The 19,037-nt window shown below is 40.3% G+C and overlaps 1 protein-coding gene across 1 annotated transcript in view; it reads left to right on the top strand.

The window, feature by feature from the left end:
- The window catches only part of DNAH14 (dynein axonemal heavy chain 14), a 216,070-nt gene that overhangs the window by 25,530 nt on the left and 171,503 nt on the right, over nt 1–19,037 (top strand). The window contains 3 exon segments of the mRNA XM_088132171.1: nt 7,740–7,899; nt 8,369–8,663; nt 16,842–16,890. Coding sequence (XP_087988297.1) covers nt 7,740–7,899; nt 8,369–8,663; nt 16,842–16,890 — 504 coding nt within the window.

Raw genomic sequence — 19,037 nt, 5'->3', positions numbered from 1 at the left:
AGTTTCCCAGTTGAAACTATGATTGAGTCTGTCCATGTGTTGTGAGATTAAGGAGTTTTCATCATGTCTTCTGACTGCTAGTTGGTGTTCATGGATGCGCTCTGCTAGTCTTGTGCCTGTCTGTCCTACATAGTGGCTGTTAACATAGTGACTGTTATACTGTCAGCATCTTAGACCAAGCTAAATCCAAAAACGCGAGAGAATTCCTAGAAACTTGGTATTCAGACAAGTTAGCCATCAACAACCTTCTAGCACTGAAGATGTTACCTAGTTGGGTAACAAAACATCTGCAAGAAAACAAGCAAGCTCAGAGAACACCAAGGACTTCACAGCTCAACCCTGAGCTACATATATTCTCTTCTATTGGTACTGTATTTTTTTTCAACCTTATCTACCATCAAAATGATAGTGAGGTAGCTCCCTTATTTTTAACAGCCTTTTTATTTAACATCCTTTAATTCTCTGTTTTCTTTTGTTTTTTTATATTTTTAGTATATTTATTGACTATTTTTACCTTTGTTGTATGCCACCCAGAGTTCCCTGTGGTGAGATGGGCGGCTATATAAATTGGTTTAATAAATTAATTAATAATAACTAATAGTTCAACTACTTAGTTTAAGTTTACAAGTTACAGCCACATTGATTGTCAACTAAAAGCTTTTTGAAAGGTGGTTGTATAGCTTGCATCTTCCTGTTGCAGCCAGTTAACTACGCCTTACTGTGGTTTTTCTTTCATTTTAGCCAAACTACCCTTTTGAACCACTTGCCTTAGTGTTATTATTACTGCTGGTTGCACAGTCAGCCAGTTGTTTAGACTGGATTTGGCATTTTTATCCACATATCAAACCCTTCCCAGGGATCTGGGATAGGCAGATATTGTTGTTTGATGGTGTTAAAGGTATTGTCGCAGGATGTAAGCTGTTCCAAGTAAGGCTGCCTTTTGCAATTGACTGATGATGATTTTGTCAATGCTGATGGTCTTCAAGTGGTGCTCCAGACATTTTGGGATTGCACCTAGGGCTCCTATTACTATTGGTACTATCTTTGCCTTCTTTTGCCATAGTTGTTCCACTTCTATTTGCAGGTCTTTATATTTTGTGATTTTCTCCAGTTCTTTCTCTTCTATTCTGCTGTCTCTAGGTATTGCAGTGTCCACCATCCAGACTTTTTTGTCTTTCTTATCAACAGTTGTTATGTCTGGGGTGTTGTGTGGCAGGTGCTTGCCTGTTCGAATTCTAAAGTCCCAGAGCACTTTAGTTTCTTCATTTCCTATTACTTTGTCTGTTTTGTGGTCCCACCAGTTCTTGCTTGCGGGCAAATGGTATTTCTTGCAGATATTCCAATGCGCCATTGTTGCTACTTTGTCATGCCGTTGTTTGTAGTCAGTCTGTGTGATCTTCTTGCAGCAGCTAACTAGGTGGTCCACTGTTTCTTCAGCTTCTTTGCAGAGGCGGCATTTGCTGTCTGTTGCTGTCTTCTCAATTCTGGCTTTATCTGCATTTGTTCTTAAGGCTTGGTCTTGTGCAGCCAAAATTAGCCCCTCTGTCTCTTTCTTCAACTTTCCTGCTCTTAGCCATTGCCAAGTCTTGATGTTATTTGCTTTGCCTGATAGTTTGTGTGTGTGTGTGTGTGTGTGTGTACTGGCCATGTAATACTTTTCCTTGCCATGTCTCTTTTCTAAAATTCTTCATTTGGTCTTTGTTGTAGGCCAGTTTGGTCTCGTTGGTATTCAGTAACCCTTCATGGTGTACTAGCTTCAGTTCGTCTTCTTCACTGTCCTTCAGATATTCTTCCAATGACCTTTCTTCTTCTTCTTCAATTGTCTGGTGTACTTATAATGTTCCACATCCACCTATGCTCCTTGGTAAGTAGAGTCTGTTAACATCGCTGTGTGGATGAAGGGCATAATTCATTGTCATTATTTTTCTGGTCTTCCTATCCATCATCATCATCATCATCATCATCATCATCACTATTTCCTGCCTATTTATTTATGGCCAAGTATGCTCTCTTTAGCTTTTGTCCTGGAAAGTTCTATTTCTGTTTACTCTCACAACTGTTAGAAAATAAACAAAATTTTATTTTTACTCATGCTAAGTGTAAGGTTTGCCCCGTTCGACAGAGAAACTCCTGTGACACGTGTGGTTCACAAAAGAGGTTTACTCATGCGTAACGTAGCAGTCACAAGCAAAGCCAGGACTGGGTTGGTACAATTGCATCATTTGTTATATTCCCCCCTTCCCGCGCTTTTTCCGCCCTGCGATCGCGTTACCGCTGCGGATTATCGGCCCCCCAATAATCCCTCTTAATTGTCCATGATGGCAGGTTCGGTCAGGGTCCATTGTCCTTGATTGACAGTCCCCCCCCCCGGCTTGGGTTGGTTCCCCCCCGTTACGTGCAAGCCCGAGGCTTCTGCGTTGCGCGGCGCTCTTGTTTCACTGCCTGCGGCCCAGTTCATTGTTGGCTCGCGCCGTTATCAGTGTAGAATTAAAACTTCCGCTGCGGTTTTCCTGTTTGGCTGGGCGCAGGTGGCCCATTAATTAGCGGCGCTTTCAGTTCCTCTTTCCCTCGCTAGCTGCCGCCGGTGGAGTTCGCGTGGTGTGGCTGAGAGCTTCCCTGAAGCCCCGTGCTGACCGAACCTGACACTAAGGAGTAAATAGTCATCAGAATAGATATTTTGGCTTTGGCACCTTTTGCCTTGGTTAGGACATTAAGCTCCCGAATGTCTTCATTAATCTTGGGGTGTTTTCAAAACTTTGCTTACTACCTGGGCATTACTAGGAAGTTTGTGCAGAATACAAGGCTATTATCTCTTTCAAGGATCCTCTCAAAAAAGTATCAGTAATTTCTACTCAGTACTTCTTGCCTTGGGTATCTTTAATTGTTGACCTGTATTAAAAGCTGGTAAAATTCCCAGTCCAAGAGAAGGTAAGATGTACTTAATTCCAACCTTTGGCAAAGTATAGATGGCTAACATATGCTGGATGGAATTTTAATCCACAACTTATCCTTGCTATTACAACCTGGAAGTTTGGACTCAGATGTACTTCCTATAGAAGGGCTATGCTTAGTTCATTGCCACACCTCTAAAAGTAGGCTTGCTATTCTACTGTAATTGCAAAGAAACCATGAAGAAAGACAAGTTCACTATAGATGTGAGTACTTTATTTATAGCAGATGCAGCTCTGCACAAGTCCAGAACAAATTTATATGGATACATTTCACTCAAAGAACTGCAATATATGCAGCCTCTGTTTTTATAATGTGGTCTTAGTAAAATATTCATTGGCTGGAGTAGGATAGGAGGGCCCAAGCAGAAGTATCCATTGGGCTTTGCCTGGTATTGGTAGCCTCCAATGGATATACACATTTAGAATTATTCAGTTATACCAAATCAATTTTAACATAGCTACATGTTTATTGGGAAGCGACAAGCTAAATTTTCAAAAACATGCCTTCCAATTCCTAAATTGAAATTACAGTTTAAAATGTGGTATTATCCAATCACTGCAGACACAGTGGTAATTAATTCTACTGCATTATTTATGTTGTTAAATTAAAGGGGAGTTTTTATTATATTGTTTATAGACTAGCACTGTGACATACAGTACATTTTGATGAATATAAAGTACAAGGAAAAGTACACAGTGTCAGGTTCGGTCAGCACGAGGCTTCAGGGAAGCACGGGGCTGCAGGGAAGCTCGCAACCAGACCACGCGGAATCCACCGGCGGTAGCTAGCGGGGAAAAGAGGAACCGAAAGCGCCGCTAATTAACGAGCCACCTGCGGCCAGCTAAACAGGAAAACCACAGCGGAAGCTTTTAACTATGAACTGATAACGGCGCGAGCAAGCAAGGAACGGGGCCGCAGGGCAGCGAAACAAGATCGCAACGCAGCACAGAACCCACGGGTCTGCACGTAGCAGGGAGGGACCAACCCAGCCGGAGGGGGACTGGCAATCAAGGACAATGGACTCTGACTGACCCTGCCATCATGAACAATCAAGGGGGACATTGGGGGGCCCAATAGTCCACAGCTGCAACGCGATCACGAGGCGGGAAAAAGCGCGGGAAGGGGGGAATATAACAAGTGATGCAATTGTACCAAGCCAGTCCTGACTTTGCTTGTGACTACTACGTTACGCATGAGTAAACCTTCTTTGTGAACCACACGTGTCACGAGAGTTTCTCTGTCGAACGGGGCAAATCTCACACACAGAACACCTACATATGTAACCATTCATTCATTCATTCATTATCAGCCTAATCAGTCCAATGCAGAATGAAGTCTTCAGCTTCTTTCCAAATGCTTCAATATTCCTTAGCCATTTCTGGTTAACACCTTTGAACTGAATTACATTATCTGCCCAGCAATACTTTTATATTTTCTGGCTTTTTAAGGTCATTTGGTATCCAATAGAAGATGGTTGTCCAGTGTTGAGCTGCTCATTTTGCAGTATGGCCAATCCATTGCCACTTTGTGAGGCTATTGACTTAATTATGTTTGACCTAAGTAGATGTAGCTGTTGACCTTCTGTGGTTCATGATTTTCAGCTTTATACTGTCATTTACTTCTGTTGTTCATCTTTGAAAGTGTTCAGCATTGTTGGAGAAAAGAACAATGTCATTGGCAAATGTATACAGTTAAGGTATTTACTGTTAAATTTGCTCTTACTTTGGACCAGTTCAGCCATCTGAATATTTCTTCTAGGCTTGCTGAGAATAGCTTTGGATCACCTTGTTAAACACCTTTCTGTATATTGGTAGTCTTTTCATTTATGTGGATGATAGATGTGGCATTTCTGTATATTGATTTCAGGGGTCTGATATAGAATCAAAGGCTTTTTCAAAGGCAATGAAGGTTAAGCAAAAAGGTATATGATATCCATGGCATACTCTTAATAATTTGTTCAACCACATTCATGTCTGTTATGAGGCATTCATACTGGCAGAGAATGATACTGGCAATGCCACCATTTAAACAAGGGAGGCACAGGACACACAGTATCCACTGCAACTGTCAGTATCTCCTCCTCCTTGGAGGCTACTTCTGCTGCTTGGGGCATGATAGGTGGCAGCTATTTAGCCCTTCATGATACAGGATCTGGATATTTGCAGGACTGTCTGTCTCCCATTATTTCTGCTCATCCAACATGATTTGCCAGGGTTGGCATGCTCCACATCCTATCTATTAAGCAGTGTCATTTTATGGGGCCCAGGAGGCATGCCTTCTTTGCTGTTGTGCTTGCCCTATGGAATAACATTCCTTCTGAAATTTGGACAGTCCCAATCCTCCCAACCTTTAAAAAGGCTTTGAAAATCTAGTTCTTCCCCCTAGGCCAAGGTAGTACATTAGCCTATTTTTCACATTAAGAGTGTGAATGCCGTCAGTGCAATGTATTTTTAATGATTTCTGTTGTATTTTCCCCCTCTGTTAGCCACCAGAATTACATGATGTGTGGGCATCCCACACTGAAATAATAATTGAAGAAATAAATAATAATAAGTAACTGGCCCAAAATCACCTAATGAGATCCCCTGGATTGACTCCCAATCCATTATTTAACTCAGGTGTTTTCAAACTTTGAGGTACCATGACTCTTTAAAATGACAAATGAATTACTGTAGTGTTACCATTCTAATGATTTTAATTGGGATCGGGGTTAGGCAAGATACTTGTAATAATTACATTTCCATCTATGTATCATAGGGGTTCTCAAATTTTGCAATATTGCAACTACCCACTGCAACATTCTAGAGGTGAACTGGAGAACAAACCCCCAAATAAATTTTGATGATATTTTCACTTTTTCTCTGAAATACTGCTGCTGGTTTTGGCAGACAATGCAGACAGCAAAGCCTGGAATGAGTTCTGATAGATTTCCTGCTTTGCCTGCCCAAGATTGATCAGGTTTTAACATTTTTTACAATTGTTTTCTGCATTGCTTAAAAAGTTCTGGAATGTTGTGACACACAGCTTTTTCAGTTTGCTTTTAGAAAATGTCATCCATATATTTTTATTGGTTGCATGGTCTGTAGTAGAGAATAACAATATTTTTATTTATATATCAAATTTGTCACCCCCCATCTTGTTGAAACAACTCTGGGCGGTTTACAAAACAGTTAAAATCAATTAAAATTACAATATACAATAATCTTAATAAATAGAAAATAAGTAGATCCAAGGATAGATATAAAATTGGCAGTCACTCAAGGAACATCATCAAGGGACCAGTCACTCTCAGGATTGGGTAAGATTGTTGTCACCCCACACAAGCTGGCAGAGCCAGGTCTTTAATCCTTTCTGGAAAGCTGGGAGGGTAGGGGCCTGCTGCACCTCTGGAGGGAGAATATTCCACAGGGCAGGGCAACAGCAGAGAAGGCTCTTCTCCTGGGCCCTGCCAGCTGGCATATTGCTTTAATCTTTCTCCAGCTATAGTTGTATTTGGAACTGCATAAAACTAACATTTTCTTTGAAATGTTGGGACTTTTTGAAGCGTATGGATAGTCCAGTTCCACAGTTGCAGGAACCTTGTCCCATCCTATCACCCAGCTTTTGGAATCCAGCCATTCTGGCAGGTCTTTCAAAGAAAGGTTGGCTGAATGGCTTTGTAATGACTTCTCCATAGGAACCACTCAGATTGATTTTGTATGGTAAGACAAGTGCATACAGCATGAAATAAGGACCACAATCAGGAGGGTGTGTATCCAAGCAATTTATTTTATTTATTTTATTTGTGGGGTGGAGTGAAGGCATTTTTATTTCTCCAGAACATTTGCTAGCTTAAGATGGGGCAGCACTTCTTTATTCCTTGTACTCAGAGTTGCAAGGTCATAGCAGCAGGGATATTATCTAAATTAGGCAACAACTATTTCACTTCCTGACCCGTTGTCCCCCAAGAGGCTGAGCTGAGCAAGAGGAAGAAAGATGGCAGCAATGGCAGTTCTTTGAGTGCATGGGGCAGCGGTAGCCAAAGCTATAGCCATTTTGCCTTCTACAGCAGCATGGCTGGGCTGCTTGGAGAGCAGAGGCAGCTTACACCCGAGGAGCCAATTGTGGTGTTAGTGGCAGCTAGAGGCTTGTGGGGAGCAGCATTACAACAAGGCTGTGAGAAAAACAAGGAGGCCAGCAGCTGTCACTGCCCACCAGTGAAGAGCCTATGCCAAGTCTCTCAATGACAGCTGTTAGAGGAAAACCACAAGATGAGGAGGAGGAGGAAGAAGAAGAAGAAGAAGATGCTGGCTGCAGTGGGAACAGCCAGTCCAGCAGCAAGGGCTATGGGGGTTCCCCAAGCTGTGTAAAGACCTGCCACTTTTCTCTCTGTCATGGGTGATGACTGCCCAGAGGTACATGGGCAACTGAACGTAAATGGACCTGCATATGTTTCATTTTCAGCTGGCTGGAGTCCTTACAAAAAATTTGACAACTGGTTAGCCCAAACAAGACTAAAGCAGCTAGTTAATAGCCAACATAGTAGTGAATGTCATGGATCTTTAAACTGCTTTTGAGGGACTGGAGAGCAGAAAGTGGCAATGTGAAAATGTTCTACTGTAGTGATAATTTACCTTTATATTATCCTTATTAGTGACTTTTTTTTAGTATCATAAATAGTGAAAAAAAAAATTGGCAATGAAGTCCATGATGTATTAAATAACCTTGAGATGTTAAGTCAATTGTTAAAATTAATTATGCTATTTAAAATATAAATTAGGATTTTTCCTATTTTTTCACATACGCAGAACATATAAAGACACAATTGAGAGAGCACTTTGCATATTAACAGAAAGTAGAAGCCTGTGGGTAAATGAAAGTGAGTATTTTGAAGATACTCAGAAATTGCACCGTTCAAAGGAATCTGAAACACAACGTGAAATTGTTACCGTCAGTGATATAGCCAAGGTGAATTGATTTCTAAATAAAGGTATCTTACAACAGATGCTGATTATCAGACAATTCATATTTATGTATATTAATGATGGAATTTAAATATATGCTGAAGGTGATTCATTGTTATACATATCTTGCCTTCAGAGACAAAATCATTTCATGGTTCCTTATGAAAAGAACTTATGAAAATTAAATACATTTACCAATATTTTTCAAAAGTCTCTCCATGCTTTACAACAGATTCAAAAGCACATTATCATTCATAGTCTTCTCTATTGATTAGTATCAAGTCAATAATAATGGATCTCCTTTCTTCATCTTCTGCTTTTATTTGTTCTTTAAAACAAAGAATCTTTTATTTATTTTGTTTTATAAAACAAAAAAATCTTTTATTTTCAATAGTTATTTTCCACTGTCTCTAGTTTTCATTTGCATTATGATTTTTTAAATCCATTTTTCTTATATTTTCATATGAATTTAGACACTAGAAGAAGTGAAAAAGGAACTAAAAAGAGAAGAAGAATATTCTCCAATATTTGAAGTAAATATTTGTCTGAGAATTCCTTATGAAAAGAAGTATTATAGAAACGATTACCAGAATGGTAATGATCACATTACAGAATCTTCATTAGAATCTTTGAAAGAAACAAGGGAATATAATGAAGTTTTGAAAAGCTCATCTGAACATGATAGCAAAAATAAATATGAAGAACAAACAGAAAATACTACAGAAGATTTGGGTACCTTCAGGAATGAAGAAAAAAGGAAGCTGTTGAGTAAGATTAATACAGTTCTTTGAAAATAAGGCTATGTTTGACACTATAAAAAGCCCAGAGTCATGGCTCAGAGCTTCATTATATGCATCATTATTCTGTCAGTTCATTTGGTACTATCATGATACTGCTCTTTGACACTGTGTTATAGCCAAATTGCTTGACATGTTATTTCTTCTTCCTTTGACTTATTCCTTAATTCCATTATTAATTCTAAGAATGAATACTGATCAGAATATTGAGTCCAATAGGATGCTTCAGAAATGTAGATAATTTAACTTGGATTGAATCAGGAGTCTGATCTGAAACCAAGGCAAGATTGATATCTCCTATTGACTAGAAAGGGACAGTCACAAGTAGCTGTAATTCTTTTGGTTTAGCAGAATTGTTTAGGCACAGTAAGCACTTCTGAGGAAATAGACTCTCCATTTGAGACAAATGGCTACTGGGTTTTAGATCTAGGCTCTTTTAAATTGTGATATTTTTTTTTAAAGGAAATGTATGCAACTTTCCTAATGTTGTTTAGAATTCAATAGCATCTGTAAGTGCAGTTGTTCCTTCTGTAAGTATCATACGTACTCAGATTCAAACAAAGTTTGTGCAACAGGAACATTTACAAATTTGGAGAAGTACGTAATCTTTCACATTGTTGGGAAGCGACGTTTACAAAAACAGCAGACATTTTACAGATGCTCTTTAGAAGAAAGCTCCTTTAAATTCTAATTAGTTTAAAATAGACAAAATTGACAGAAAGCATTATGTAAGTAATTACATAGTTTTGGGACAGAATTACATGATATTTGCAGGCATAGTTGCTATTTCTGTAGGATAAATTATTTCATATGTCAAGCTAATAGGCACAGTGGTGTCACAGTATAAGGAAATATTTTGTTTTGAACATGAATCCTAAAACAGTCTATTATAAGCATATTAATCGTAGTTTCATTTCTCACTCTGTCTCTCCCCCCACCCACCCAATCTTTTGTTTTACATACAAAAGCTGAGGCATAAATATTTAAAGGCTTAGAGTCTTGGCTGCCAAAAGGTATTCTGAATTGCTCACCAAACCTCAACAAATTGCTCAGCAGTTAATAGCAACACTTTGGATTTAAGGTTCAACAGCACTGAATTATATCCTAATTACTAGTCTGACTTGATGTGAAATCCAAACTCATGGAATGGGACAGTGTGACTAATTTTAACTAGTTAGAGGCTGTCTTTTCAGAATTCTTCATGAAGTTCCATATGCTATATAGTTTTGAGAATTCAGCATGCTTGTCCTTTGAGGAAGGTAGGTTAGGAGATCCTGCCAAGACCACTGCATCAGATGTGCCAGGCCAGAATGAGTCTCCACTAGTTCATCACCCTCTACTCAGGTCTCAGATCCAGATTCCATTGGTATAGCCATCAGCCATTGAGAAATCTGTCCATGAAAATTCCAGACTGAATATCAGAAGATACCCAGAAAGTACTTTATTACAAGGGAGGGTGCCTTGGAAATAAAGTTATTTGTATACCCGTATGGTCTTGTAGTCAAACTTAGTTGATGAGCACTAATTAAGCTAAAATTGAGAAACTACAGCTTCTCATATAGAGATCTATGAGAGCAGTTTCTAACTGGAAAATATATTTCTTGCAAGCCTGTGCAATTTGCTACTCATGGGGAAGTGGGTAAAAAGGTCCACCACTGCATAATCAGAGCTCCACTCCTTTTTAATGCATATTATGTGTGTGAGACACACATAAAAGGGGTAGGGGTTGGATCATGTTGCCATGGCCACCATTTTAACTCTTTTGATCTTACCTACAGGTGCCCTTGCACTTTTGTGCTTTGAACCTTGACTGCCTGACCTACTTCCTTCATGTATTCTCTTGTTTGAGGACAGATCTGTTAGTCTCTGACTCATTACTCTCGCTGTCTCCCCACTCCATCAAAATATTATGTTTAACAAGCACTAATAGATTAAACTACTATTTTAAATTTTAAATCTGTTTTCGGCATAGATATATGGGGTGTCCAGGGAGTAGTAGCACCTCTGGTGGAGGGGCCTGCCATGCCCTTTCTAGGGCTGCTCATTCACCTTGGTCCCCACCAAACACTCAGCTCTCACCTATAGCTGTAACATGCAGCAGCCACATCCCAGTAAACCATCTCAGCAGACGAGTCAAATCAGGTGAGGGTAGCCGACGGGTCTTACAATGAGATGGGGATTTGTCTATCCCAGCGTGTAAAGTCTGGCCCTGGCAGATTGAGCAAAGGAGACTGATGACTAATCAATAGTCCTATGGTCAGGAATGCAAGCCTAGCAGGCATTGTGGAATGCTAAGAGCATGACAAGACACTTAGATGTCCTAGTCATCCATTGCAGCAGGAGAGACCTCCAGCCATAATGGTCCTCTGTGCCACTGGATCCGGTCTCTTATGCCGAGAGAGTGGGACTGACCCTGTGGAACATCTGTTCCACTTAAAACTCCATCATGCACAGGTCTCTATTGTGCAATTCATTTTCATCTACAACTCATCTGCAAATCATCTCAGTCCAAGCCTAATTTGTTGAGCCTCATAGCAATGGGAGAGTGGCAAAGCAACAGGTGGAGATGACCACTGGCAGTTGTAGCCACAAACGTGTATGTGGGCGGTCCTTGGATCAGTGGTCGTTCATCTCAGTACCCGGGGCAGCAGAGATGTCTGGCAGTATCCAGGGTGACTGGGCAACCCTTCTAGGCTAGCACTGCCCACCCTTGCATGAAGGAGGAGGTCAGAAAAGATACCCTAAACATTGCCTGCCCCACAACATCTGGCTAGCTAACTATGGCTGGTAGATCATCCCCTTAGCAGTCAAGCATCAAGAAAAACAAATCAAAGAAAACTCATTTTCAGAGCTTGGAACATCCGCACCTTGCTGGATAAAGATAAGGTGTCAAGGCCTGAAAGACGAACAGCACTCATAGCAGCCAAACTTCACTGTTATAGCATTGACATTGCTGCACTCAGTGAGACCAGACTGGAGACGAGGGTTCATTACAGGAAGCAGTGAGTAGATATATGTTCTTTTGGGAAGGGAAACCACAGACTGGCAACAGGACTCACAAAGTAGATTTTGCAATTAAAACTGCTCTGCTGAAGAATATCTCTACCCACTGGAATAAATGAATTCATTATGAAGTTCCGCTTTCCTCTCAGCAAGTCCTGGTATATCACCATTTTCAGTGCCTGTGCACCAACTCTCACGAGTCCAGATGAAGACAAGGAAGGTTTCTACGAGGACCTGGACCAGATTATTCAAACAACCCCTGCCAGCAACAAACTCATCATTCCAGGTAACTTCAACACTAGGGTAGGACAGGCAGTGACAACTGGTATGGAGTCTTCAGGAGACATGGGGTGGGAAAACTAAATAGCAATTGCCTGCTGCTTCTGAGCACAAATGTGCCAAGCACAACCTGTGCATCACTAACATGATGTTCAGACTTGCAAACAAGTACAACACTACCTGGATGTATCCCAGGTCCAAACACTGACTTGACTATGTCATAGTATATCAGTGCGACTTTAAGATTTCACCATCACCTGAGCCATGTAAGGTGCTGAGTGCTGGACAGATCAAGTCTGGTCCGGTTGGTCCTCAACCTGCACATAGCCCCTTTACATTGTAAGCAACCAAGGACTGTCAGAAAGTCATTCAACAGACTGGCAGATTGCAAGACCAGGGCCAAGTCAAACCCAATTTACTCCTTGTAGGGACCTGTTCTGAAAAGTGGACACAGTTTAAAGATGTTATCATGCAAACTACAACAACTGTACTTGGACTGAAAACCCGGGTGCATCAAGACTGGTTTGATGAAAAACATGAGACCATTTCAGCAGTCCTCCAGGCCAAGAACAAGGCCTATGCAGAATCGCTGAATGATCCATCATTTTTCTCAAAGACAAGTTTAAACACCTGCAGTCGAAAGTACAGGCCGAATTGCAAGAAATGTAGGCTGAGTGGTGGCAGAGAAAGGCTGAGCAAGTGGAACACTATGCAGTCATGCATGGCATGAGAGAGTTCTTCAGCACCATAAAGTCAATTTACAGTCCATGTAAATCAGGATGCTCCCCCCTGCTGATGGGTTAAGCCTGATCAAAGACCAGGAAGGACTGAAAATCACTGGGCTGAACACTTTTCCAGCCTACTCAATAGGCTGTCCACAGTTGATCATGATGACTTACAGCAGATTCCTCATCTGTCAGTCTTGGATGCTGTAGACCTGCCTCCCTCTACTGATGAGTTCAAGAAAGCAATCTCGCAGATGAACTCAAATAAAGCAACAGTGCAGGATGGCATTCCTGCTGAGATCTACAAAGCACCAGACCCAAATGCCTTACAGGCCTTCCAAGACGTCTTGGAAGATATTTGGTCCACAGAGGAGATGCCTGATGACTTCCATGATGCCCTCATTGTGGCTCTCTACAAAAATAAGGGAAGCAAATCAGACGGCAGAAACTACAGGGATATCTCACTGCTGTCCACTGCAGGCAAGCTCTTTGCCCATATTCTCCTGAACAGATTTGCCACTGTCTTGGAAAAGAACCTCCCAGAGGCACAGTGTGACTTTCAGTTAGAATGGAGTATAGCAGACATGATATTTGCTGTGAGGCAAGTCCAGGAGAAGTGCATCGAGCAGAACAAGCATTTTTGTTCTGTCTTCATTGACCTGACAAAGGCATTTGACACTGTAAACAGGGAGGCTCTCAGGGTCATCCTGAGACGTTTTGGATGCCTGAGGAACTTTGTGAAGATTCAGCTACTCCACGATGGAATGATAGAACATGTTCTTTACAACGGAGATAAATCAACTACATTTGCCATTTCCAATGGGGTAAAACAGGATTGTGTGCTAGCCCCAGTCCTTTTCAATCTGTTCTTCACTTGCATGTTGTCACTTGCTGTCCAGGGTCTGAAGGAGGGAGTGTACATCAGGTACTGATCAGATGGCTCTCTCTTTGACCTTTGCCACTTGAATGTACAGACTAAGTCCCTTCATACAGTCATCCAAGAAACCCTCTTTGCTGATGACTCTGCATTCTTGGTGCACAAAGAGAGTGATCTACAGTTGATGCTGAATAAATTCTCAGATGCTGCAATGTTCTTCGGCCTATCAGCCTGAACAAGACTGAAGTACTTTACCAGCCCATGCCAAATACCAACCTTGTAGAACCAAAAATCACTGTTGACACCCAGCTGACAAACGTAAACAGCTTCAAATACTTGGGAAGCATCATCTTGAGCAATGGGCCTTTGGACAAAGAAAATGACTCCAGGATCAGCAAGGCCAACCAGGCACTGGGGCGGCTGCATACTAGAGTGCTCAATCAACACAACATCCATATCTCCACAAAGCTGAAAGTCTACAGAGCTGTGGTTATCCCTTCTCTTCTATATGGATGTGAGTCCTGGACTCTGTACTGAAGGCACATCACATTTAATTCTTGCTTTTTATTAATTACTACTATTTGATATCTGTCAGCCCTTCAAGGTAGTCCAGACAAGAAGCACAAGCCATGAGTACTAATACAGTGGTACCCTGGGTCACGAACGCTTCTGTTCACGACCAATTCGGGTCACGAACAGCGCCGTTCGCAAAATTTTGCTTCCGTCCGCGAACTCCGCATCAGGTGACGAACAGGATCTGTGGCCATTTTCCCTGCCATGACACGTGGTCGTGGCTTCCTGTAGGGAGGGGGACTCTCCCTCCAAGCAATAACCGCCTCCCCACCCGCCTTCCTGTCCTCCACGCCAGAAGTCGTCTCAAGCAAGGTTAGCGTTCTCTTTCTTCGTACTGCACTGTACTGTATTTTGTTTCATATTTTTGTGGTTTAAAAAAAAAATACATATGGTTCAGAACGGATTAACCGTAATTACATTGAACCTTATGGGAAAATTTGATTTGGGACGTGACCAAAATCGGTTGGCGACCAAATTCGTAGGGGTCAGAACGGATTAACCGTATTTACATTGAACCTTATGGGAAAATTTGATTTGGGTGGCAACCAATTTGGGTCGCAACCAGAGTCGCGGAACGAATTAAGTTCGTGACCCGAGGTACCACTGTATTACCTTTATTGTAAGGTTACAGTAACAGAATCTTGGAAGTCTGAAAGCACTTCTCCCCTCCTTTACTTTTACTTTCCAGAAAACTAGGGAGGGTTCCTTCTGAGATGCTTCCCATGTCCCTTTTCCTTCTGTGGGCTGAGATACCCTTTGGAGGTACCTTCCTCCTGTCTCCCAAGGTCATTCTCACATACCATTACAATATCACAATCATTCATGTGCTGTGATCATCACCAGATGGGCCTATAGATAATGACCTTTACTGCCTATCATGGCTTTGCTGAGTCAGTACTTTCCCCCACAGAAAATTATAAAATTAAACCATATTGAATGACTGTACATTCAATATGGTTTATTTTTTATAATTTTCTGTGGTTTTAACATAAGAACATAAGCAGTGCCCTGCTGGATTAGACCAGGCCAATCTATTCCAGCAGTCTGTTCTAACAGTGGCCAAACAACTGCACAAGGAAGCCCACTAGTCTCCCAGTAGATGGCCTTCAAAGGCAGTCACACTTCCATAGCCATTGATCCTAATAGCCATTTGAATGTTGTATAGTTGTACTGAATTGTTTTTTTAAATTTATACTCTCTTAATGAAAACTGAAATAGAATTATTTTAAATAGTGATTTTCCCTTTTTGTTCTTGGAACTAAGTATGGTTATTGTTATGCTGGTATCTGTGTTTTCCTTTCCTCTTCTGTATTTTGCAAATAAAATAATAACAAAACTAGAGTGCCATGCTGCAGCATTCCTTTTGTCTTCTTCGTGTGTTTTCTCAGAATGTATAAGGTCTCATATCAGAGGGATAGAGATAAGATTGTACTCATCTTTCCTACTACATATAAGACTTTGTAATGGTCATCAAAGAGATGAACCAACAGCAGTGCTCATGTTTTACAGTTGCTTCTTGGGTCCACAATTTTGATCATGAGGCAGGGCCAACTCTATTATTACATAGAATGAAGCAGCCACTTTGGGCAGTGGACAAATAGGTGACAGATTTGAACCTAACTAACTACCTTCTTGATCTTGGAACTTTTGTCTCATTACAATTTAGAGGCAGGTTCTTCAAAGCAGCTTTGTCACCCTGGACATCAGCTCTGTATCCATTGCTGAGAGATCCTCATTGCAGTGCATTGTGAGGTTGATGTGGTGCATTATGACAATGCTTCAAATTCATGTATAGGGTAACAGGCCAGCAAGCTGATCAGAGGATGAGTGGCAATGTTCCTACTGATGCCAAGGAGGGGGTCTGAGAGAGAGGCATGCAGTAGGTAGGAATACAGATATCGGGGCACAGTCTCTGCTTGTATAGAGTTTGCTCCATTCCAATACCAAATTTGTGAGAATGCAGGAAGAATTACTACTGGGAAAAAGCTATTTTCTGTCAGATATAGAGATAGAGATAGATAGATATAGATAGATATAGATATAGATTTGCCAATGGAGATTATACAATATTTTTAACAGATTAATATTAGGATTACCATATCTTTACAACTGAAACCAGAGTTTATAAATACAGATGAAATTGTATTTATTATTAAGGTAACTTACTATTTTCCCTCACAGAGGAGTAGCAACTTTAAGAAGGAAAACGATACAAGGTTTAGAGTAAAGGTTTTGATATTCCTTCCTCTAATATCCATATTCTGATTTTGTTCTATTTTTATAGGGGCAATTTTAAAACAGGCAAAAATTATTTTAAAAGTTCTGAAAGCTTACTCTTTGCCAAGAGCAGTGGCTTATTGGACTTCTCCCCTTACTTCGGCTTCTGTTGCCAAAGGCAGGTAGAACCCTTCTCTGTGACAACTGTTTGGCAATCGTCTTGTCTTTTCTGGAGAACTGTCCAAACAAAATGCTTCATCTCAATGTTATTGAGGTGGAACTGCTAACAGAAAAAACAGGGGAAAAAAGCTGCCATAGTGCTATTCCCAGTTTCTGGAAATGTAAAGGGAATTGTAAATTTGACCCCAAGGAAAATGAGCTGGTTTACTGTCTTTCTGCTAGTCATGAGAAGGACTCAGTTTAACATGTTTGAATTATTAGTTTTTCAAGGATTGCTTTTTTCTTTCTTTTCAAGGAAAAGAGGCCACCTCTGATTCAAATAAACAACCACTCACATATGAGAGGTATGCATTATTAAGAACATACTTTGCTTTTAACATTTTAAAAGAAATACATATTTATTTTAGTAGCTTATCACGTTTTATCTGTGTAGCAAGAGTATTTTAAATGCAAATACTTTGTAACATAATATGCTTTCACCCTTATCATCAGCATGGGAGTAGCTTTATGCAGCAGAATATATATGCAGAGAGAAATAAAAATAATGGAGCAATTCACAGAAAGATTTCTAGTGCTTATTTTTGATACAAAAACACTCTAGTAGGAAATTACACTTATATAAAAAGTCTAAATATTGATCTAATTGTATTTTATGTAAAAAGTGAATAGTGATGTAGTTTGCTAGACTACAAGAAGCCTGGAATAGTGTCTTCTGCATTATTAAAGGAGAGAAAGTGGAATTGTGCAAATAAGCATGAACCAAAAGTTATGACAGCCTTGGGAACAGACTAACCCAGCCTTTCTCAATCTTTTTACTCTGGAAGAACTCTTGAAATACTTTTCAGGTCTCAGGGAACCTCTGCATAAAAATTGCAAAAAAATACAAAAACTTCACAATACAATTCACTTCTAACCCAATCCATGTTTTACAATGTTTATGACAACAACAAAGTGGCAGGCTGGCAGCTGAAAATAGTAGTGGGTAAAAATTCCCACCACAGTGAGTGCTAGTATTGTGTGGTGCCCAAAGTTCAAAAAATGATATTTTTTTTTTGTCAATCACGATCTCTTGCAGAACCCCTAGCAGCCTCTCCCGCTACCCTAATGTTCCGCAGAACCCCAGTTGAGAAAGGCTGGTCTAACCAATCAGAAGTGTGCCAGGTGGTACTAGAGAAGGCATGCAAAGAAGGGGTAGAAAGAAGAAAAAGAAGTAGATCTTCCAACAATCAAATGCATGTAGAATTGTTCTCTGTTGACAATCACACACAAACACATGTAGCACAAATGAGAAAGTAGACCTAACCATCTTGACCTCAATATATTTACAAGAACAGTACAAAAAACCAAATGACTTAAAAATTATAAACTTAGACTTCCCATAGCAGTCTTTCTTTTATTTAGACAACCTTTTCCAAACAGAGATTGTCCCAATTCCCCTATCTGATTTGCTGCTGTTTTTCTCTAGAATATGGCAGATATGGAGAAATGTCACTTTCTCTACACAAAAGTACATTGTCAAGCACACACTTCGTACTAGATTGTTGTATGTGTGCGCATGCCTTCAAATCAGTCTTGACTACTGATGACCATCTGTACAAGTCCATGCAGCTTTTTTGGCAACATTTTTGGAAGTGGCTTGCCACTGCCTTCTTTCTAGGGCACAATAACTTGGGCCAGTTACTCTCACCCAGCTGGCTTTATGCCTAAGGTAGGACTAGAACTCATAGTCTCCTGGTTTCCAGCCTCATGCCTTTACACCAAACTCTGGTCTCTAGTACTAGATACTAGACCACAAGAAGCCAGTTGTAAAAGAGGTAGCTCTCCTGTCACATTGGCTGGAAATGTGCTGACTTAGCCCCTGACTCTGCTCCTTCTTGGTGACAGGTGATTTTTTTTTATTGGTGATAAGTAAGTTTCCACTGTTAAAGCTTCACCAAAAAGACTTTACCAAAAAAAAATAAATGTTAAAACTGGGACACATCAACAAGTTCAACACATTGTTGAATTTGAAGTGACTTATTCAGTAAATATGTAAGAAGAACCAACATATTAACTCACTACTGCACAAACCCTCATTGATAATGGTTTTATGAACTGATAATCTGTTTTTGTCTTTAATAGTTATTCTTAATGGATTACTGATAGTAGTAGAAATTTTAAACCTGATTTGGATAGTTTAGAGGTTTTGTTCATATCTTCTGCTGTTAAAAGTCTGCCTTCTTGAACTAGCAGGGCAACTTTCAGGGTCATGATAGATTTCGAGGGTCATGATAGATTGGTGATTCCAATATCTAGACTGAAGTTGTTCAAAGGATTTCATGTTGACAATGGCAACCAAGGATCTGTCCCAAGTAGTATCTGATGCCATGCAAACAACAGTGTACTCTTACTTCCTGACCTTTTGCTAGAAAGAAAGAAAGAAAGAAAGAAAGAAAGAAAGAAAGAAAGAAAGAAAGAAAGAAAGAAAGAAAGAAAGAAAGAAAGAAAGAAA

Source organism: Python bivittatus, unplaced genomic scaffold, assembly GCF_059951505.1.
Source record: "Python bivittatus isolate LINGU-HERP-01145 unplaced genomic scaffold, Pbiv_v1 ctg000020_np1212, whole genome shotgun sequence".
Classification (NCBI taxonomy): Eukaryota; Metazoa; Chordata; class Lepidosauria; order Squamata; family Pythonidae; genus Python; species Python bivittatus.
The sequence above is the reverse complement of the archived record's forward strand: the minus strand, read 5'-3'. Positions and strand labels throughout refer to the sequence as shown.